The sequence below is a fragment of the Amblyomma maculatum genome, chromosome 3, assembly GCF_055883805.1.
Source record: "Amblyomma maculatum isolate TAMU_Amacu chromosome 3, ASM5588380v1, whole genome shotgun sequence".
Lineage (NCBI taxonomy): Eukaryota > Metazoa > Arthropoda > Arachnida > Ixodida > Ixodidae > Amblyomma > Amblyomma maculatum.
In genome coordinates this window covers 17,811,694-17,834,370 of record NC_139346.1, presented here as the reverse complement: position 1 = coordinate 17,834,370, position 22,677 = coordinate 17,811,694, and the positions used below count along the sequence as shown (strand labels likewise).

Sequence of the window (22,677 nt, the reverse complement as noted above, 5' to 3'; positions counted from 1 at the left end):
AGGGATTTTAACGCAAAAGTTTCCGCTACAAGGGTGCTAATTGAAAACGCCTTCGGGCTGCTCAAAAAACGATTCCGACAATTAATTTACCTGGAGCTTCGTACTGTTGGCTGGCTGCACAAATTCATTATGGCATGTTGTATCCTCCATAACCTGTGCATTGACTCGGGAGACATACTGCCGGATGAGCTAGAAGAGTCGCCGGCAGATCTGCAGTGGATGCGCCCAGCAGAGGATGCCAACAGCGAAGAGGAAACATCTGAAGAGCATGCCTTGCGCAAGCTTGGGGAACTCAAGCGCGAGAAAGTTTTCACTGAAATAATGAGAGGCAGGAAGTGATGTGCTGCGTGGAAACAGGATCGACGTCCTAACCTTTCATGCACAAATGTTTTTACCGTACCCCGCGACGCGTGTACTTAGCGCCGCGCCATGTAGTTATTGTCAATTAAATTACATTAATTCATATAACCATGTTTGAATTCATGCATTTTTACAAAGGCAAAAACCGCAACATGCATTGAAACAAGTGCTCTCTTTTTTCAGAAAAAAAAAAATAAGAACATTTATTTTCCTTCGTGACATATGCATCATTATAGTCCATCATCAACTCCGAACACGCGTTTCATGAGGGCCATCTTTTCCTTGTGGCGCTCAGCTTTTTCTTTGCGCAGCTCCTCCTTGTAAGCATGTCGCTCTTCCCGCTGTCGTCGTTTTTCTTCTTCCCTCTCTGTTCTTTTCTTTTCCTTATTTTCAAGCAACACGTCCATGTGTTCAAAAAATGTTTTGATTTCCACCATCCGAGCACTATTGACTCTTGGTGGAGTCGTCTTTTTGTCTTGTTCCTGATTTGTCGAATATGAATGCTCTACCAGCTGGTTGTCGGAGGCTCCTTGAGTGGCTTCGATCTCTTCAATTTCTTGCTCGTCTTCGCGTGAAATCTGCAGTTTTTGCTTTTTATATATAATACCGTGGCTATCCCTCAATTCTTCTGGGTCCAAGCTATCATCCATTGAGCGGATTTTGGCGAGCTCATCTTCATAGGGGACGTCGGAAGGCGAGTTTCCTGACTTTCTGTTGTTTTTACTCGTCGCAGTTTTCCTTTTCAGCACAGTCTTATAGCGACTGCAACACTGCTCGCCTGTTCGAATGATGCCCAGAGTTTCCGCCAGTTTGACAGCGATGTGAGCAAACATTGCCTTTTTATTTTTGAATTTTTTCATTGGGCCAATGTGCGGGAAATATTGCTCATAGTAATCTAGTAGTAATTTTGTTTCGCCGGTTGTCCACTCGCAGCCTATAGAAAAAAAAAAAGAAAAAAGAATGCGTGCATGAGTTCCCGGAAGACATTGCAAAGCAGGAGATGGTCCCCAAGAGGGAAAGCGAAAAACATAAAATGTGGGCGCCTATACCAAGCCCAAGCAGGGAGTGTGAGGAGAACGTGCCCTCGTCCGAACGGCATGCTCTCCGCGCCCCTGTCAGTTTGCGGTTTCTTCAAGAATGCGACTCGCGATGCTCCCCTTCTCAACGACCTCGCACCCTGCAAGCTGGCAATGCGTCCCTCAAGAAGCAGATACGAAGAATGGGACGCGTCCCCTCCTGTCGCCTGTGCTATTCTCTCTGCCCCCTGGCAAACTCGGCGGAGTGGCCGGCTTTCGCCCGCCCAGATATTTTACGGTAAGAACGAGAGTGGATTATTTACAAGCTCATAGAAAACGATTTAAAGGCAACACAAAAAAAAAGGAAATAGAGAAAAAGCGCTGGTAATCGGAAAGAGCTTTGTTGCCGTTTAACTGTGCCATATACGTATATAAATAACGTACATGTAGATATACTCACCGCGGTTGCTGCCTTTCGCACTTTCTGCAGCCGCTCCTGTAAACGTTGCACAATTTACGTATATTGCGCGCATACAGAACAAGGGTGTGGCTTAACTTAATGGCATTTTTTTACCAATCAAACTTACCTTGAGTGGCTAGCTCTTTTCTTTGGTCGCTCGACCCACTGGAGCCAGCACTGCTTACATCTGAAATATACAAAGTGACTTTAATTAACGAGGAAGTAGTAAAACTTCCTTTTGCAGGTGACCTTAACTGACTGAAGGCATGTAAAAATTATGCCTGGAACTATTTATATGTCCATCGTCCGTGTAAACTCAAAGCCGCGCACGTTACAGCTCGGCTCTGGAAGACTGCAAACATTCGGTACGTGGACCGAAGTTTTCTTCCATATTAAAGAAAGTGCTGAAGGAGCCTTACCGTGTGTGTCCGTGCTCGGCTCTTCGAGCAAGGAGGATATAATTGCGTAAACGGCTGGTGTAACCTCCATATCAAAGGGAAGAAAGGCTGCAGGCTTGCAGAGCAGACGACGCGAGCGCACGAAAAGCGCGGGCAAGTGCAAGGAATGATGGGTACTTTCTCCGTCTCCGTTTGCTCGCGAGCGCCACCTACTTGCTCCGGCCGGAGCAAGAGTATTCGAAACGCAGAGTCTGGGAGCGTGCTCTCCGCCGGATTGAGGCTTTCTGTCATGGAGCGTGCGCGCTGCTCCAGTTCTGCGATTGGAATTCACCATAGGATAATTCGGGCACCTCGCCACTCGGCGAAATTATGGCGGCCAAACGTCAGCATTTTCGGTAATGGCGGTACATCAGTTACGTCATGACGCGTCAATTTGACGTAATCTAAATATGCTTGCGTATCACGTGTTTCACGTGACATAGCTCCAGCCAATCAAATTTGAGCATCCGCTCCTTCCCAGTATGCCATTATTTTCATCACATTGGTTAATCGAGCGTAAGTGTTCTCCAAACCACCACCAGTAACTTTGCTTCCACTCCGAAATCATTCGTATTTGTCATCCAGGCAACAAGGATAGCTCCGGTTGAAATCAATTTTCGCGGCTACGTCATTTTGACGTAACCGCTAAAAGTGCTTGCCTCAACTGATGGTTTCGCGCCACAAGTTTGAAGCACGTGACTCTTTTCAGAGCCAATCAGAAAGACAATATGGCGCCGCCAGGGGAAGGCGAATATCGAGGATCGGGCCCCCGGTTGCAGCAGCGACGGGTTCTTAAGCTGGAGTTTGCTCCGCGACGCCAGCGCTCGGTTTCCAGCGGAGCGGAAAGGAACTACAAAACCTACGCGCATCCGCGCCCGCGCTGCGCGCGGCTGCCTGCGGAGTCTGCGCAGCCCGCTCGCTCGGGAGCGCGTGCTACAGGCAGCCGCACGTGCAGAGACTGCACGTGCGCCTGCACTAGACTGCAGAGAAAAATGCCAAAAAGAAAGCGGTGGTGCACAGAGAAGACTTGCTTTTTTGGCAAACGGGGCTACCGCTAGAACAAGGAGCGTACGTATTACTATAGTGCCTAGAATATACTGACTAGGCACTATAATATTACGAAGCACAGTACAGTGGCAAGAATAGTGCCTAGAATGGGTGATACATTTACGTGAGTTGGACAGCGACAGGGTGGCAAGCACGACCAGAGCGCAAGCGCATGTAATCGCGGTGTTGACGGCCAGCCCGCGGCCCGCACGCCCGCTCATTTGGTCCTCGTTATCATGTGGATTAACGTCTACGACGGTCGTTATGTAATTATGTAGTTTTGATTCTTCAAAGTTTCCTCACTTCCATCTGTGATGAGATGCGTCACGTAACGCATCGCTTTCTGCTCGCATTAAGGTTTGGTACTGCACGTTCTACGTAGTACATATACAAGCGGCGCTGAAAAAGCTGGGTACCGCCGATGTGTCTCTAGCCCAAGCATCGCGTCATCCTTGTTTGTTGTGCGAATGGAGGTGTAGGCGCCGTTTTGTGTTTTACGTGAGATGTTATGATGTCCGTGCTACGTCATAACGAAAGTGCTGTGTGAGACTACGAGAGTGCCGTGATGATGTGCGCCGATGTCCGGTGTTACGTTTCGAACTTCCCGAGTAACGAGACGGTGCACGTGTCGAGATGGGCGTCCGTTTTTCTAAGAAGACTGCACGCGACCACCTCGGAGTTCGTGGACCAGAACCACCCAGGACGCAGCAACGCGGTGTCGCATATCGGCAGCGACGGCAGCAGTTGCCCCAGTTTGTGTCCGGAGGACTGTGCGCAGAGGCGCTAACGAATTCGCCGAAGAGCGGGCGCGCCTGTGTTTGGAAACAGAGAGCCGCGGCGCCTGCGTGTTAGCACCGAGGAGAGAGAGCGGGTCATCTCCCCCTCGTGGAGAAGAACGGTCACCGCATTCCTTTCCCGCGGAGTGCTCCCGCGCGAGGGGTCCGCGTGGGTGGCGCGCGGTTCCGACCTTGGACAGCCAGCAAGCCTCCTTGGGACCCCCATGCCTGACTTCCCCCGGCGGAGTCGCCATCGTGCCGCTAAAGTGGAAAGAGTGCGCTGGGAGGACGTTCTAGTGGGCGGTTCCCGAATGCCAGCAGATCAGGAACTCAAATGTGATTGGACTTTGACAAAATAGAAAATTCCCCAACTAGGTACTTGGGGACAAAAAAATTGTTAAAAACGAGAGCACGAGTGCTCTCCAGTGTGTACCTTCTCAGATTCACCATGTAAATAAACCTTCGTTAAGTTCTCTCTAACTCTCGGCCAGTCTCTGCTTGGGTGACCACCGCCCAATATTGAAGTGCATGCAGCCCGACGTCTGACTCGGCTTTTCGCTACCCGTTGGTCCGCTACCGGAGCAGTGCCAACGCAACACCGGACGGACATCAGCGCGTGCATTTATGATCGCCGATGTTCCGAGTGCATGCTAGTATTTATTAGGTGCAGTGGTAAGTCCAAAAACGTGGCGTAATGAGATTCACACGCGCCGTGCAACAGTCGACGACAATAACTCATCGACAATTTGTTATCAGACTGCAATACAGAGCTCAAAACTCGGAAAATGTGCTGTTTCTACAAAGTACATGTCTATTGTTTAGATTAGTGCGTTTTGAAGGTTCGAAAAAAAAATTAAACGGCAATACTTTAACCTGGCCTTGCACAAAGTTGTTGGGAATGCACATGATACAGTTTTTGCATGTTGGAGTAGACAGAAAAATAAGTGCCCAGCCCACATTGTCGAGATACGCATTACTACAGGTGAAATGGTTCAGGCTTTGTACTATTGTTGAAGGCCACTTTATCATTAATAAAGGAATGAATATGGTTTATATGTTAATGACTAGTGCTTTTTCAATGTATTATGTTCTTTTTTTTAGTTTTTCTCTTAATTTCTTTTGCTTTTTGATGCTAGACAAACTCAAATGGTACACTGGTGCAAAGAATGCTTTGCAGTGGTATGGGCGGTTATGAAGTTCCGCCCTTATTTGTACACTCGCCCTTTTCAAGTCTTTAGCGACCATCACTCGCTCTGTTGGCTGACGAATCTAAAGGACCCTTCAGGGAGACTCGCGCGTTGGAGCCTTCGATTACAAGAATTCGACATGGCAGTTATTTACAAATCTGGAAAAAAGCACACGATGCTGACTGCCTTTCGCGAGCGCCGGTCGAGCCTTCCCCTATGACCGATGAAGACACTGCGTTTTTAGGTGTCATAGATGACGCAACGCTTTCCCAACAGCAACGAGAAGACCAGGAATTGCTCCCTCTTATTGATTTCTTGGAAAAACGAACTACCATTGTGCCTAAGATTTTCACTCGAGTAATCTGTTCGTTCTTTATTCGCAACAACGTACTTTACAAGAAGAACTTCCGCCCTGGGGGAAACAGTCATCTACTCGTCGTCCCATCTGCTCTCCGCAGTGAAGTTTCGCAAGCGTGTCACGACGAGCCAACCGCCGGTCACCTAGGCTACACCCGCACGTTGGCTAGAGTCCAGCACGGATACTACTGGCCAAAACTGCCGGCGACAGTGAAACATTATGTACGTACGTGCATAGACTGCCAGCGCTGTAAATCACTCCCTGTAAAACCAGCTGCCCTACTCCACCCTGTTCAAGTGCCAACGACACCTCTTAAGCAAATCGGCATGGACCTCCTGGGACCATTTCCGACGTCTACAGCCGGGAATAAATGGATAATTGTCACCACCGACTATCTAACCCGCTACGCGGAGACCAAGGCTCTGCCAAGGGGTACCGCCGCCGAAGCAGCTCGGTTCTTCGTGGAGAACATTGTCCTGAGGCATGGCGCTCCGGCGCTCATTATAACTGACCGAGGAACTGCATTTACGGCCGAACTTTTGGAGACCGTTCTCCGCCTCAGTGGTACCAGTCAACGTAAAACTACACCCTATCACCCCCAAACCAATGGATTGACGGAACGCCTCAATAAAACCATCGCAGACATGCTTTGCATGTACGTTGACGTGAACCACAAGAATGGGGAAGAAATTCTTCCCTACGTCACGTTCGCCTACAATACGGCATGCCAAGACACCACTCGTATGACACCATTCAGCCTCCTTCACGGGCGACCAGTAACAATTATGCTGGATGCAATGTTGCTCGCGAATGCCGACACCGACGATCTCGATCAGGACGCCGAGGAAATCGCTCAGCGTGCAGAAGAAGCTCGCCAACTAGCGCGTGTGCGGATCAAGAATCAGCAAGAGCAAGATGCACGACGCTACAATCATAGACGCCGACATGTCACCATGTACGAACTTGGCGACAAAGTGTGAGTCTGGACGCCTATTCGCCGCCGTGGACTCTCCGAAAAACTATTGCGGCGATATTTCGGGCCATATGTTGTCCAGCGACGTTTAACCGACGTCACGTATGAGGTGGTGCCAGACGGGGTGTCGACCTCAAAGCGACGCCAGCAACAAGCCGACGTCGTCCACGTTGTACGCATGAAGCCGTACAACGCGGACTGACCTTGACCTCCTACTCCCTTTTATGCTCATCGGGACGATGCTTCCTGAGGAGGGGGGCAAATGCCGCATATAAGAAGACGCCAAATATGATGACTGGCCCCACAAGCGCCAGCCTGAAAGAGAAGGAGGTTGAAGCGCGAGACTCGTCCAGGTTAATTATTAAAGGAGTATAGACACCATTTTTTGAAGCGTCGGAAGGAATACGATTGCTTTCCTGGTTATACAGAGATGCTCCCCAAGCAATCCCAACCTCGCACGTTTCCGCGAAGATATTTTAATTTGATTTTAAAAACAAGCCAGGCAAGTACTTCGTTTTTCAAAACCCATTGGCATCGACATCTCTGTGACGAAAACGTGTACATAGGTAAACAACATGACGTAATCAAACAACTCTGACGTGGAGTCGGCAAAGCAAAGAGCAGTGACGACACATGGCCGGACTCGAACAGCGCCGCCGCCGCTTCCGGCCGTGCCCTGAGAAAGAACTCCGCTTCTGCTCGCTTTACTCGATGGCTTCTTCGTTGGTGCATGTTACAATTACCTCACCGGTGTACGTATGGAGACTGCCTGCTAAACTCAGGCCCCAACAGCATGCCTGTACAAGTGTAGGGCTTACGGCAACGGTGCCTGTCGATGGCGCGCCGGGAACATACTGCGCCGCTCCCCGCCTACCCTAGACGTCGCTAGCCCTAACTGGTTTCACATCGAAGCGCCAGCGAAAGGCGCCAAGGTCAATGTACAACTGGTCGCGCAACTTGGAAGAAAACGCGTGCAGCTGCCTACTGCCAGCGACATCAACTCGATGATGAGGGCTCCTGCGAACTGTGAGGCAAATTACTAGCGCACAGAAAATAAGATCTGCCAGAACTCCAAAGAACTAGAAAGTAAACATAATATTCGCGCTCAGGAATGAATGCAGTTTTTGTTTCTTACGTAAAAAAACGTGTCACGTTTTTAATATTTTAACTTGTTTCTAACGGCCTCTCTCGGCCACTTATTATCCGCTGCGTAGTTGCCCAAAGCTCAGATATGGTTCAGACTGTTCAGACCAAAGCTTTTTTCATCAGCGGAATGGGTGCGTCGTCGGCCCCGGTTCAACGTTCATCGTTGCGTGCTGCGTACAGAGTGGGTTATCTGTAACAAACAGTCAGTATTTCATTCTGCTGGTTTTGGTAGGGCTTTACTGCAAGGCGAAGACTGTCTGTGCTCGATGAGAAACTGATTGCCGCTGCATGTGCGCATTTCCGGACAATGGGACAATGCTGCGTCACAGCTCGGCGGCTCGGCTCGGCCTCCCAGGCACGTCGCAAAAGTGGTGGCTTGTTTTACGGATACGCGTCTGCATGAGCGGCGTATCGCTGCATGTTTTAATTGAGCGGTGAAGGTGAGATTTTATTGCCCCCAAGACGCGTGTCGCATTGCTCAAAGCCTTCCGTTCCGCTCCCTTGCTGCGTGTTTTGCTTACTGCGTCGTATTACCGCACCAACGTTCGCTGAATGTGCTTTAGCTGTTATTACAGTGATGTTCCTATTGTCAATGGGATCTTTCTCATGAACATGTTAAATGCTCAAGTTGTAAATTTCCTCTCGACTCCTCTCAGTGGCAAATGAAGCGCGAGTAAAATATGGGAATCGTGAACAGGGCGAGATTTATTGGAGCGAAGCTATATCGTAGATATTTTCACTTCTCAGACGCATTAACTTCTAAATACTAGCAATCCCAATTTGAATTGCTTACCTAAGCTCTTACAGGTTGGCGTTCTAGCGCTAGCGTTAGTTATTCCGTTCGTTTTTGTTGTTCTTTGGCATTGATATGTACTTTGTTTGTTAGCAAGATCTTTTACCCTTTTATAATCTCACCGTGTATCGTTTGGAGACCTACGCTCAGGTCAATTTGTTATCACGAGGATTTCATGGACACCGTGATGAATGAGCGGTGGTCGCTTTCCTACACTTTAAGATTTCATTGTCGTGAAGCGTCTATGTAAGTAATCGTGAATTAATAAAGCCTGGCTTTCTATGCAGCACAGCTTCACTCATTTATGCCATTAGTGAAATACCTCAAGCCATGCGATTCTATCCATGTGCTTGCCGAATTCACTTGAAGGCCCTTGTTGACAAACGTGCCCGAAGAAATAAGCCCCAGAATGCGTTTACATGACGCGCGACGAAAGACTAGGCTAACGACGACGGAGGCAGAACGATGCTATGATAAGGTGGTTAAAGATGCCGTAACATTTCAGTTAACGTAAAACTTGACAGTAGAAATCCATGTCAAGTAAAGTTGGCTGAACAGTTACGGTGTCCATTTTTCTGCCTTATCCGAGCATCGTTCTGCCTCCGTCGTTGTTGGCCTTGTTTTTCGTTCATAAGTAAAAAGACAATCAAATTCCCCGCCAAAAGTGCGTTACTGTGACGTCACAAGCAACGTCACGAGTTTGTTGTGCCTCACAGTTCGCAGGGGGCGCCGGGAAACTAAAGCCTCGCTCAGAGTCGACACGCAGGCTTCTATGGGAGTTACGCTACCATTTGTTCTTCTACCATGAAGGCGCTTCGGAACGAGCTAACGCTGTAAAAAACGCCGGAGTTTAGCGCCGCTTTACTGGCAAGCCCATCGATTAACGCAAAAATACCGGAACAGAAAATGTACGTGTCTATACTCCTTTAAACCCGTCCTATCTTTGGGTCCTCCTTGGCGTTCTATCGAGATGTGACAATATATATATGTACCAGGTGGTGAATTCAATGACGACCCCATCATGAAGGTTCTGCGCATGATCGAGGTAAGTGCCGAAGAAACGCCACTTGGATTAAATGCTAGCTAAAAATGTGCCATTTTATTAGCTGCATAGAATTAAGTTGCGCAATATGCAGCTATACATCGATAAGCCTATAATTTTGATGACCGACGTAGCTCCGCAAATGCGCGGTTCGAATGATCACAATTAAAGGTATCGTTCAAGAACATTATCTCTAAGCTCACATCGTGTGTACATAGTAAGTTTGTATAATCATCACTTATTTCTGTTGCCGCAGCTATATTATAGTGTGAAACTGAACGAGATTCGCGCGCTCTTTCGGCGAATATCTGCAAAAAAAAGTAAATAAATAGCTTGAAAGACTGCTTATGCTAGCATAAGAAATTTTAAGTTCCCGCTGCTGGCTTGCCACAACAAGTGCAGGGTACACAAGCGGCCGTTATGGCTCAAAAGTTGAAGCAAGCGACTTACCTCGGCGACGCTTTCCACGCAGCCGCCGCGCCGAAGCAAAGCTTTTTTTATATGTGTGTTTTGCCGACGAAATGACGTCATTGGTCACGTGAAAAGCCGAGGCCTCGCCCCTAGACCGATTTGGTGTGAATTATAGTGCCTAGAATATATTCTAGGCACTGTAGTGTGAATGGGTGCGTTCCAATTCTTAGACGTCTAGCAAGACTGCTTCGAAGACGTCTACAGGTTCGCGTATGGGAACGCGTCTACCTGTTTACGCCTGGCGTCACCTCGCGGCATCAAGGTTGAACTAAAACATTTGAACTACTATTATAACGCTGTTTTCTTTAAAGATTTACGACAATACAGGTGAAAATCACGTTTTTAACGGTTTGCGGATTTTTTGCAGCAACGATATTACTTGTGTAATCGCCACAACGTAGATAGACTATTAATAGGTTAACTTGTAGCAGACCGACTTCTCACGCAATTATCCCGCTCACGAATTGACGGAAGAGAACGTTAGTCCTTTTTTCCTTTTTTTATTACTGATGCTGAAGTTACATGCTTCTCAAATGTCTCATTCACACAGCTGTAAGAATGAAAACATGCAAAATACTGTAAACTTAAGGGGATTACGGACGAGAGGTGATAACCGGCTACAGCAAACGAAAAACTTTGTTCTTCAGACATCTTATAGTAGCGCGAACAAAAACACACACAAGACAGGGTACAGGACGAGCGCTAACTGCCAACTGTTTATTGGAAGAAAAGAGGAACGTATATTTAAACCCTCGGCCACTCAGGTGTTCATAGCCCCCAACGCACTCACCCCACCCGGTATCAAAATTCATCAATGACAAGCCTAGGCATGTGTGAATAAACACAACAAGGAAGCGATAAATAAACGATACATATCTTAACAACAGTCAAACGTAGCAAAGCATTGTGAAGACTTGAAGCAAAAGCAGTCAAAACTAAACAACGTAAAAATTAGAGCTCACAACAAGGTAATAACCAAAGGTAACTAGCAAAGAGGCAATAGCAGTCAATCCCCCGTAGCAAAAGCAGTGTCCATAGCAAAGCAAAAGCAGTCTAACAAAAAGCCGTAAAAACCAGAACAAACAACAAGGTAACAAAAGCATTTTAACAAAAAAACCAACAAGGTAAGACCAAGGTAAAAAACCAAACCCAAGGGTAACCAACAAAACAAATTGTAGCAAAAGCAGTCAATATCTCGTAGCGAAGGCAGTGTCATGTATACGAAGCAAAAGCAGTCAAAATCTAAAAATTAATCAAGGTAAAAAAATCTATATATAAAAATATATATATAAAAATATATATATATATATATATAAAAACGCCACTAATACCAAAGACAGGTCGTCCGAAGCAGGTTACAAACAGTGGACAATGGAATACTCATTTCAGATCATATTATCGAGGAAAGATACCTCACTGCTGTAGAGCACTACAGAAGACTCACTGATACAGTCAGTCCCTCTTATCTTTATAAAGTACGCTTCCATGATTTCACGTGCGAGTGAATTGCGGCTCTTGCCAAGAATCCTAATCTCATACAGCCGAGGCTGGCAACCCCTACAGGACGCGCAATGCTTAGCCAAATTAGAACCTTCCCCCGTTGTTAATGATAAGTCATGTTCCCGTGCACGATCGTTCACGCAGCGTCCCGTCTGGCCTACATACACCTTTCCACAAGACAATGGTATCTCGTAGACAACTCCGATGGCGCATTCCGCAAAGGGCCTAGCATGTTTCTTGCCACAGCCGCTCTTCTTTGCTCCTTGTTTGGCGATACGGGGGCATAGCTTTGCCATTTTGAAAGGTGCTGAAAACACCATCGGCACTTTGTACCTCCCCGCCACCTTCTTCAAGTTGTGCGACACCTTGTGCACATACGGCATGACTACAGGTTTACCTCTGCTTTCAGCCCTTTGCCGCGCTTTTCCCTTTATCTTTTGCAGCAATGTCTCAGCCACAGCCGCCACGATCGCACAGGGGAAACCGGCAGAAGAAAGCCTGCCCACCTGATCATTAAAACTTTCCTGCATTTTGTGCGGACATGACTTCATGAGGGCGGATTCCAGGCACAGAGAGACAATCCCCCTTTTAACTATTTTCGAGTGTGCCGAACTATAGGGCAACAGACCCTTCTGAACTCTGGGGTGATACAACCAGCAAACATGGCTGTTCGAAATGATTATGCGGATGTCTAAAAACTGTAGGCAGTCCTTCGAAGGCATTTCATGGGTAAATGTTAAACCTTTGCCATGCTGCCTAAACTGATTTAAAACATCATTCACCGTATCCTGGTACGTCATAGCATGGCTTATGCTCAACAGAACTAGAAAATCATCCACGTATCTGAACACTTTTAAAATCTTGGTGCCATCTAGGGCTGTCGTCAATGACTGGTCAATATGCGATAAAAAGATGTTGGTTAGTACTGGTGCTACGCATGACCCAATGCAAATGCCGCGGCGTTGCAGATAATGCTCTTTGTCAAATGAAATAAAGGTACTGCTGAGGTAAAATTCCAGAAGAGTCATAAAATCATCTAATGACATGCCTACAGAATTCTGGAATGACACTTCTCCATGTTCTTCCACACATGCCCTTACCGATGCGAATAAATCCGCGTGTGGTATGGAGTAAAAAAGGTCTACGACATCCACTGAAAACGCGAACCCGATTGATTGGTTAGCACCAGTACTAACCAACATCTTTTTATCGCATATTGACCAGTCATTGACGACAGCCCTAGATGGCACCAAGATTTTAAAAGTGTTCAGATACGTGGATGATTTTCTAGTTCTGTTGAGCATAAGCCATGCTATGACGTACCAGGATACGGTGAATGATGTTTTAAATCAGTTTAGGCAGCATGGCAAAGGTTTAACATTTACCCATGAAATGCCTTCGAAGGACTGCCTACAGTTTTTAGACATCCGCATAATCATTTCGAACAGCCATGTTTGCTGGTTGTATCACCCCAGAGTTCAGAAGGGTCTGTTGCCCTATAGTTCGGCACACTCGAAAATAGTTAAAAGGGGGATTGTCTCTCTGTGCCTGGAATCCGCCCTCATGAAGTCATGTCCGCACAAAATGCAGGAAAGTTTTAATGATCAGGTGGGCAGGCTTTCTTCTGCCGGTTTCCCCTGTGCGATCGTGGCGGCTGTGGCTGAGACATTGCTGCAAAAGATAAAGGGAAAAGCGCGGCAAAGGGCTGAAAGCAGAGGTAAACCTGTAGTCATGCCGTATGTGCACAAGGTGTCGCACAACTTGAAGAAGGTGGCGGGGAGGTACAAAGTGCCGATGGCGTTTTCAGCACCTTTCAAAATGGCAAAGCTATGCCCCCGTATCGCCAAACAAGGAGCAAAGAAGAGCGGCTGTGGCAAGAAACATGCTAGGCCCTTTGCGGAATGCGCCATCGGAGTTGTCTACGAGATACCATTGTCTTGTGGAAAGGTGTATGTAGGCCAGACGGGACGCTGCGTGAACGATCGTGCACGGGAACATGACTTATCATTAACAACGGGGGAAGGTTCTAATTTGGCTAAGCATTGCGCGTCCTGTAGGGGTTGCCAGCCTCGGCTGTATGAGATTAGGATTCTTGGCAAGAGCCGCAATTCACTCGCACGTGAAATCATGGAAGCGTACTTTATAAAGATAAGAGGGACTGACTGTATCAGTGAGTCTTCTGTAGTGCTCTACAGCAGTGAGGTATCTTTCCTCGATAATATGATCTGAAATGAGTATTCCATTGTCCACTGTTTGTAACCTGCTTCGGACGACCTGTCTTTGGTATTAGTGGCGTTTTTATATATATATATATATATATTTTTATATATATATTTTTATATATAGATTTTTTTACCTTGATTAATTTTTAGATTTTGACTGCTTTTGCTTCGTATACATGACACTGCCTTCGCTACGAGATATTGACTGCTTTTGCTACAATTTGTTTTGTTGGTTACCCTTGGGTTTGGTTTTTTACCTTGGTCTTACCTTGTTGGTTTTTTTGTTAAAATGCTTTTGTTACCTTGTTGTTTGTTCTGGTTTTTACGGCTTTTTGTTAGACTGCTTTTGCTTTGCTATGGACACTGCTTTTGCTACGGGGGATTGACTGCTATTGCCTCTTTGCTAGTTACCTTTGGTTATTACCTTGTTGTGAGCTCTAATTTTTACGTTGTTTAGTTTTGACTGCTTTTGCTTCAAGTCTTCACAATGCTTTGCTACGTTTGACTGTTGTTAAGATATGTATCGTTTATTTATCGCTTCCTTGTTGTGTTTATTCACACATGCCTAGGCTTGTCATTGATGAATTTTGATACCGGGTGGGGTGAGTGCGTTGGGGGCTATGAACACCTGAGTGGCCGAGGGTTTAAATATACGTTCCTCTTTTCTTCCAATAAACAGTTGGCAGTTAGCGCTCGTCCTGTACCCTGTCTTGTGTGTGTTTTTGTTCGCGCTACTATAAGATGTCTGAAGTACTGCACCAACTAGGCCGACAACACATCTTACAGAAAAACTTTGTGCCGTTACACCTGTTGTCTGTAGTCACTAGACGAGGAAACCAAAGACAACTCGTTTTAATAATCTACAGGCACAAAAAAATCAATGCGCAACAAGTCGGCATCGTCAGGCGAGTTCGTTCTTCCGAGATTAACTGAAAATCCGCGGAAGAGTTTGCCACGGCTACTACAGCAAGAACACACACGTGCGCCGTACAGCAGCCGTCCTGACTCCCGGCAAGGTGCCCAGAAAGCGACGAGTTCGTGGATAACATCAAGACTGAAGAGACTCGTCGTCAAGTTAAAAAGAAGAAGACCAACAGCACCCAACGCACGCTTTCCTCTCAGAGCGCGGTACAAAAATCTGCAGTGCTATGAATCTCACGACCATAAAGACAGCTAAATTAGCCTCTAGCTAGAGCATACATTTACGTAACAACTCACGTTTGAAAGATCATTCACATTGTTACGTACTCAGTACGTAACGGGGGTGTTTATTGGTAGTCTAAAACGCTGCGAGTCACCTGACACCCCGAAGCACGTGAAACTTCCCCCCTCGCAGACGAAGCCCCAGGACAAGCAGTTTAAGGAAGGTGCCGGGGATGGAACCTTTTTAGTCGAGCGACATGCACCACCTGGGTCCGGCGTGATCATCGGCCACTTTCGGTGCGGCGTGAAATTACATAGTTCACGTCACTCAGGCGCTCCAAAACGACAAAAGGGCCGCTATAACGAAACAGCAGCTTTTGGGCTAAACCACGCTTGCGCAGCGGCGTCCACAGCAACACTAAATCACCGGGCACATAAGAGACATGTGGGCGTCGGTTGTCATAACGCTCCTTCGAACGTTCCTGTGAGCCCAGGATGCGGAAGCGGGCAACGCGGCGAACTTCGTCGGCTCGACATAAAGTAGTGGCGATAGAAGGCTCGTTGTGGAGGGAGAAAGGAAGGATGGTATCAAGACTACTGCGGGGAACTCGAGCATACAGGAGGTAAAACGGACTGTAGCCAGTCGTCTCATGCTGCGCAGTGTTATAAGCGAATGTAATAAAAGGGAGGATGTCATCCCAGTTCTTGTGATCAGAGTCCACGTACATCGCCAACATAGTGGTCAGAGTGCGGTTGGTCCGTTCAACAAGTCCATTCGATTGCGGGTGATACGGCGTTGTATGACGGTAATCGCAGGTGCATAGACGAAGGAGTTCTTCGATAACTTCAGCGGTAAATTGGCGCCCACAGTCACTGATCAGACCTCGAGGAGGGCCATGGCGCAGAACGAGAAATCGCAGACAAAATAGGGATACTTCGTAAGCAGTGGCTGAGGGTATTGCGGCTGTTTCTGAATATCGAGTGAGATGGTTAACACATACCACTATCCACCGGTTACCGTTAGAAGATCGCGGAAAAGGACCCAAGAGGTCAATGCCCATCTGCTCAATGGGTGTGGTGGGAGGCGCAATAGGGTGCAGCGGTCCAGTTGGACGGGAAGTAGGGAGCTTGTACTGCTGGCGCTTGACGCAACTGGCTACATAGCGCTGAATTACTTGACGCATTTTCGGCCAGTACAAGCGTTCCTGTGTGCGATGAAGGGTCCGGGCGACACCCAAGTGGCCCTACGTGGTATCGTCGTGCATCATTTCAAGAACGGGAATGCGGAGGTTTTTCGGCACGACGAGGAGAAAGCGTGCACCTCCGGGGTTGAAATTCTTTTTGTAAAGCAGGCCGGCACGAACGCAGAAATGCGCATCTCTTGAATCATGAGCGGCAGAGAAGAGCGGTGACAAAGTCTGATCATCGTTGTTCTGTCTGGAACAGTTGAGGGTCAGGAAACGTTGCCGAGATAGGCGCCAGGTAGTCATCAAATTTGACATCATCACTACCAGTTGATGAAAGCGGCAAGCGTGACAGACAGTCAGCGTCAGCATGTGGGCGGCCGCTTTTGTATGCCACAGTGAAGTTAAACTCTTGCAACCGCAATGCCCATCGAGCGAGCCGGCCGCAAGGGTCACGAAGATTTACGAGCCAACAGAGCGAATGGTGGTCGGTGACGATGGTAAAAACATTGCCATATAGATAGGAACGGAATCGTTGCACCGCAAAAACCACTGCGAGGCACTCTTGTTCAGTAACGGTGTAGTTGCGCTCCGCCTTGCTCAACGAACGACTAGCATAGGCTATCACGTGCTGATCGGTGCCATTACGCTGGATGAGCACAGCACCAGCGTCGGTGTGAACCTCGATGGGGGCAGAAGGACAGAAGGGACGTAGGATAGGTCCTGATGTCAGAAGGAATTTGAGGTGGCGGAAGGCAGAGTCGCAGTCAGTAGTCCAATTGAACGGTGCATCTTTGTGCAAAAGGCACGTGAGCGGGTATGCGATGTCAGCGAATCTGGGCACAAAACAACGAAAATAGGAGCACAGTCCTAAAAAGCTCCTAAGCTGCTTCACTGATTTCGGTGCTGTAAAGCTGGTTACAGCCGCAATCTTCTGAGGATCCGGCCGAACACCATCCTTATCGACCAAGTAACCAAGAACAATTGTTTGGCGTTCGCCAAAGTGGCACTTCTTAGAGTTGAGGACGAGGCCTGCTCTCTCAATGCAATCACGAACGATGGCGAGGCAGCTATTGTGTTCCTGAAAGGTCTTGCCGAAGATCACAACGTCGTCCAAATAGCACAAATTTTCCACTTGAGTCCGCGCAGAATGGTGTCCATGAATCGTTCGAACGTGGCAGGCGCATTGCACAATCCAAAGGGCATTAAGTTGAACTCATAGAGAACATTGGGGGTCACAAATGCCGTCTTTTCTTTGTCGCTTGGGTTCATCGGTATCTGCCAGTACCCCGATCTCAAGCCTACCGAGGAGAAGTATGACGCCAAATGAAGACAGTCGATTGCATCGTCAATACGTGGAAGCGGATATACATCTTTTTTGGTTACGGCGTTAAGACGATGATAGTCCACACAGAAACGCCATGTGTTGCCTTTCTTTTTAACGAGGATTACTGGAGCCGCTGAAATACTTCAACCTTCCTGTATAACGCCACGTTGGAGCATGTCATGAACTTGATCGTCAATAAGCTGACGTTCGGCCGGAGACACACGATAGGGCTTCTGTCTGATCGGGCGAGAAATTCCAGTATCAATCGAATGATGGATGCGAGAATTTGGAATCGGTGGCTGATGATCTCTGGCGAAGTCGAAAACCGAAACATGCTTGGAGAGCAGGTCTGTCAAAATTCGGCGCTCCTGTGCTCCCAACGCTGTGTTTATCATTGCCTAGATTCGAGACTCTGCAAAATGAGATGTTTTCTCTTCAGGAGCATGGTTACTTAGTGCCGCCACGTAATTCGACACACCTTCGTCGTAATGAGCGAGCCTCATGCCACGAGGCAAGACGGCTGGCTCGTGTGAATAGTTTACCGTCCACAGCATGGTGTGGCCTCTGGTGACTGAAACTATGCAACGAGGCACTAAGACGCTCTTCTTTGCACAGGCCAGCGTTGTAGGTTCCACTACGGCGTCGAAATTCTCGCACAAATTCGTAGATGAAATAACTTGAATTCTCCGGACATCGCAGGTACAACTGTATCTTCAGACACAGAAAACGCTCCTAAATCGAGCGACGAGGTTCCTACAAGGGCCGACATCAACGCAGCATTAGGCGAGATCTGTCCACTACGGCAGTCTAACGTTGCACCACACTGTTGCAAAAAGTCTATACCTAGAATTACTTCATGCTGGAACGAGGCAACACTGTGAATTCGGTTCGAAACGCTTCGCCCCCAATCACAACTTTCGCATAGCACACACCCAAAGGCACCGATGATTCACCGCCAACACCACGGAATACCACAGCTTGATTCACACTAAACATCACTTTATGTCCTAATCGATTCTTGAATGCTAAACTCATAACAGAGACTGTTGCTCCAGTGTCACTTAGTGTCATAGTGTGGATGCCGTCAATTGATACTTCGAGTTTGTTCTTTAACATAAACACAGGCAGAGGTATTGGGAACGTTGATTTTCCGGCGACTTCACCCCCATGGGCCGCGTCTTGTAGTTTCCCGAAGGGGAAGAACGGGGCCGAGGAGACGGAGATTGTCGCTGTCTTTGGGTTGGCGGCGTCAAGCTGCGGTTCGAAGCAGGCGATCCGTTTCGCATTTGTGCCGGGCGGTATGTATCCAGAGTCTGTGTCGGATAAACTTCAGTGTCGAAATGATTAGAAATGTTGGGCAGCGGTCGATGATCTTGTGGTAGTAGGCCCCGCCGACGGCAATACCGGGAGATGTGTCCGGTCATGCCACAGCTATAACACACGGGTTGCTGGCGCCACCGGTCCGAGTAAATGCGGGCGGAAACTTGTTCTGGTTGGCGGTAGTAATCAGGACGGTGTTGCTGACGAACCACCTGGCGTGTGTAGGTGGTTCTTCGGCCCATCCGTGGCTGAGAAGTGCTTTAATCGTTCTGCTGTCTGCCCCCGGCAAAGTGCGATGCATTTAAAGCCGGAATCCAGGAAGTTGATGGGGTCGCGGGTTCTGCTTGCAGCGCGCAACCGTCATACTGGTGTTCGTCCCGGCACGTAGAGTCTTTGTCACGCAACAATTCTTCCCGCACAATCCGGCGCATCAGATCAGCCATGGACTCCGGAGCACTGAAGTCAACGCTCGCAACAGATGTGACGTTGGCCAGTCGCCCAAATTTAGGAGTGATACGGCGCGACTTCAAGGTTTCGAAAGTGCGGCAGTGCCTGATGAAGTCAGCTGTAGAGTTCAAATTGTCTTTGCTGATAAGGAAATTATAGACATCTATTGCGATACCTTTAAGCAAGTGCCCCACTTTATCTTCCTCGGACATCCGAGGGTTTACCACCTTGCACAATTTCACAATATCCTCGATATATGCGGTGCATGTCTCGCCAGGTACCTGGGCCCGCTGCATCAACGTTTGTTCTGCGCGTTTCTTCTTCGCGGATCCGTCGCCAAAGCAGTCCTTTATCTCTTATCTGAAACAATCCCAGCTGGTAAGCGAGCCTTCATGATTATCAAACCAAACTAGGACAGTGCCTTCCAAGAAGAACACTACGTTTGCTAGTTTCACGGTCGCATCCCAACGATTGTACCGGCTCACCCGTTCATAGTTGGCTGGCCACTCGTCGACGTCCTCGTCAGGTTTTCCACCAAATGTGTGCGGCTCGCGGTAGTGCTGCCAGTTGCTCACCGCAGGTGTTGTTCGGTCAGCGTCGCCGTCTTGAGCCATGTTAGATGGTAGGGGTGGCAAACCAGCGAGCCGGCGGCTTCGTCGAAGACAACGGGATCCGTGTTGATCTACACCGCAAACTCCACCACAACTATTACGTACTCAGTACGTGACGGGGGTGTTTATTGGTAGTCTAAAGCGCTGCAAGTCATGCAAGGAACACCAGCACACACCACTGTGTCTTCCGTTTCTTCTTCTTCTCTCCAGCCTCTTCTTCCTTTCCTGACGCCCCGAAGCACGTGACAATATGCAAACTCCGGCGCTCGCAAAGAGCACGACCACCGTACAGCTACTGCAACCACCGCCCGCACGACTCGCTCAGCGCAAACCGCGCTCTGTCTGCCATGTTTAGACAGCAAAGTAGTCTGCATCGATGTTGACTTCGGCGAAGCCGTCTTCGCGAGACTGCTTCGCAATAATTGAAACGCGTCCCAAGATGGCGGCTGCTCGCGTAGCCGTTTATGTAGACGTCTACAAGGGGGTATTGGAACGCACCCTGTAGCGTCACCCGTCCGCGGTGTCGCGACAGATAATACTAATACTTTGATAATAATACTTTATTTATTTTTCCTTTACTACAAGGAAAGGAAAGGACCAGCCGCTAAAAGGCTGCTTCGAAGAGCAGCTTGACGGGGCGGCTGCCTGCAGACGGGCGAGGGCGACGCTCTCTCTCTCTCGAACGCCGGGCTTGGCCAGCGTTTGCACACACACACGCACGCACACACATTACGGCGCGTGCAACTTCGGCATGCCGAGATACGCCCGCGAGAGGAAGCGTTGGGCGGCCGTCCGGACGGCGCTGAAATGGCCGAAACGCTAGCTGCTTTGCCTGATGCTGAGCTGTGGCCTCGTCGGTTGCCGCACATGTCCATGGCGAATCGTAGCAGTAGATAGCGTAGAGACCTGTCGCGGCTGCCAAAACCCTTAAGGGCGTCTAATAAAAAATTACCATTGAAGGGTTGCTTCGGTGGGACAAAAACGAAATAGGATCAAAGCGGCGAAACTAGGAACAGATTTTTTATCTACTATTAGGATGAGATAAGAAAGAATAGTACACGAGTCAAAGACCGATTATCGCAAGTCAATACCGCGAGATAATTAGAATCACCATGTCCGCGTCGGGTCCCGTTTTTCATATGTACGAATGTCTTAGTGGTCGGGCGAGGTCTCGAGGATGTCAGGAGCAGAGCTTTGCGTGTTGCAGATGTCCCGGTCGAGTGGGCTGGGCTGGCTAGGAACGCACAAGTGCCCAGCTGCACTTGGGGCAGGCCAGCATGCGGCTTGGCAACCACCCGGAAGGTTGTCGGACTAGGCGAGAGGCCTCAGGTTGCCGTCAGGCGGCAGAATTTCCACTTTCCCTGGGGCGCTGTAGCAAGAGAACTTAGCACGGCGCCAAACGTGTGGCTTGGCTATGTGCCCAGTACAGGCACACCACTGGAGTGGGCGAAGCCCAGGTCTGGTCACCCGGGTTAGGAGGTATCGCCTTCTCATAGATCGGGCAGGACGCGGTGAGCCGGGGTTCTGTGTCCGCCGCTTGTCCTCCAATAACTTTGCCCGCCGTTCTCGTTTGAACGAGCGGCTCTGCTCTCAATCGCACGCTCCACACATGAGCCGCCTTCTTCACTTCCTTGTCGCGTGCCAACACTTGATGACGCTGGGCGGCGCTGGCTCTTTACACCTCTGTAGTATTACTGTTGAATGGCCGGAACTATCAGAGAAAACCTCGTCCTTCTGGGTGGTGTCTGCAGTTTGCAGCATTCTGGATATTCCATGTGATATAATCCTAAAAAGGCACACTGTCTGCTCAGTTTCCTTTAGCATGCATTTCTGCACCTGATCTAAAATAGGCCATAGTTAAGAACTCTTGTGTGGATGAATTTCTTGAAAAGACTGTCTTTTCAGCCTACCAGTGACAGTTCTGCATATGAACTGCTCTGTTTGAAACACCACACGTGGAACGCAAACTGTACACATATTTCAATAATGGTAACCGAGCACGAAAAAGATGAACATGCACAGAGGGAAACGCGACACAAGCAAATGAATGGTTATTCAGAAAAGAAGCACTCAGTGCGCGTTCAGTGAAATGCTGTTTTTCCAAATAAGCCATTCTAGTGCTAATGAGCGCTTGTGTCGTGTTGTCTTCTCTGCACTTTTGCCTTTCTCGCGCTCGATTGCCATGAATACCTTACAGACTAGGCCAACTTGTCATGTTAACGTACTGTACAGTTACCTAATACCTTATTACCCTATGGATATTTGTGGTAAAATGCTACATGATGAATATGAGTACAGGAAAGGAAAGCAATATTAACGTGTCTCTGAGAGCAAACTGAAATAAAGGGTCAATGGTTTGGCTAATTAGCCATCTAATAAGGATCTGTGAAAGTCGAGCTTTTTGGCGGGTACTGATAGAGAGAGTTATTTCATCTTCGATAAATCTGCATTGTTGGCGACTGAGAAAAAGTACAAGAAGTGAACTCCTTCGGGTCTAACAAAGGGCGCACTTGCATTGGTTAGCAAAGCGTAAAGACAAGTAACGCTACCTGCCTTGACTCCATAATAGATAAAAGTATGGGCTTGCAGGCGAAAAATGTGCATAATACAGGTCTTTAGGTATTAAATAGTGAGTTATTCGCCATATCCCCACCTTTTAGGCTGGTTGGTTACATTGGGAACTTCTTTTGTGGAGTTATACTTCACATTGTCGTAAATTGAAAACGATGATTCCCCCCTTTTCTTTCGTGAAAACTGTCTGTGCTGTTACTGCTCTTTTCCTTGTTCATATGTTGTTTCTTTCTTTTTCTTAGTGCTCTCGGCAATCGAAGGGTGGCTCGCTACTTGTGCGCAGCAG

At 48.2% G+C, this 22,677-nt stretch overlaps 1 protein-coding gene across 1 annotated transcript in view; it reads right to left on the bottom strand.

The window, feature by feature from the left end:
- Nucleotides 1-579: 579 nt before the first annotated feature.
- LOC146194287 (uncharacterized) overlaps nt 580-22,677 on the bottom strand; it is a gene marked incomplete at its 5' end in the record, with an annotated part of 135,347 nt that continues 113,249 nt past the window's right edge. Inside the window, 3 exons of the mRNA XM_084597326.1 lie at nt 580-1,294; nt 1,837-1,872; nt 1,964-2,023. Of these exons, the coding sequence (XP_084453452.1) occupies nt 591-1,294; nt 1,837-1,872; nt 1,964-2,023 (800 nt within the window). The remainder of the gene's footprint in view (nt 1,295-1,836; nt 1,873-1,963; nt 2,024-22,677) is intronic.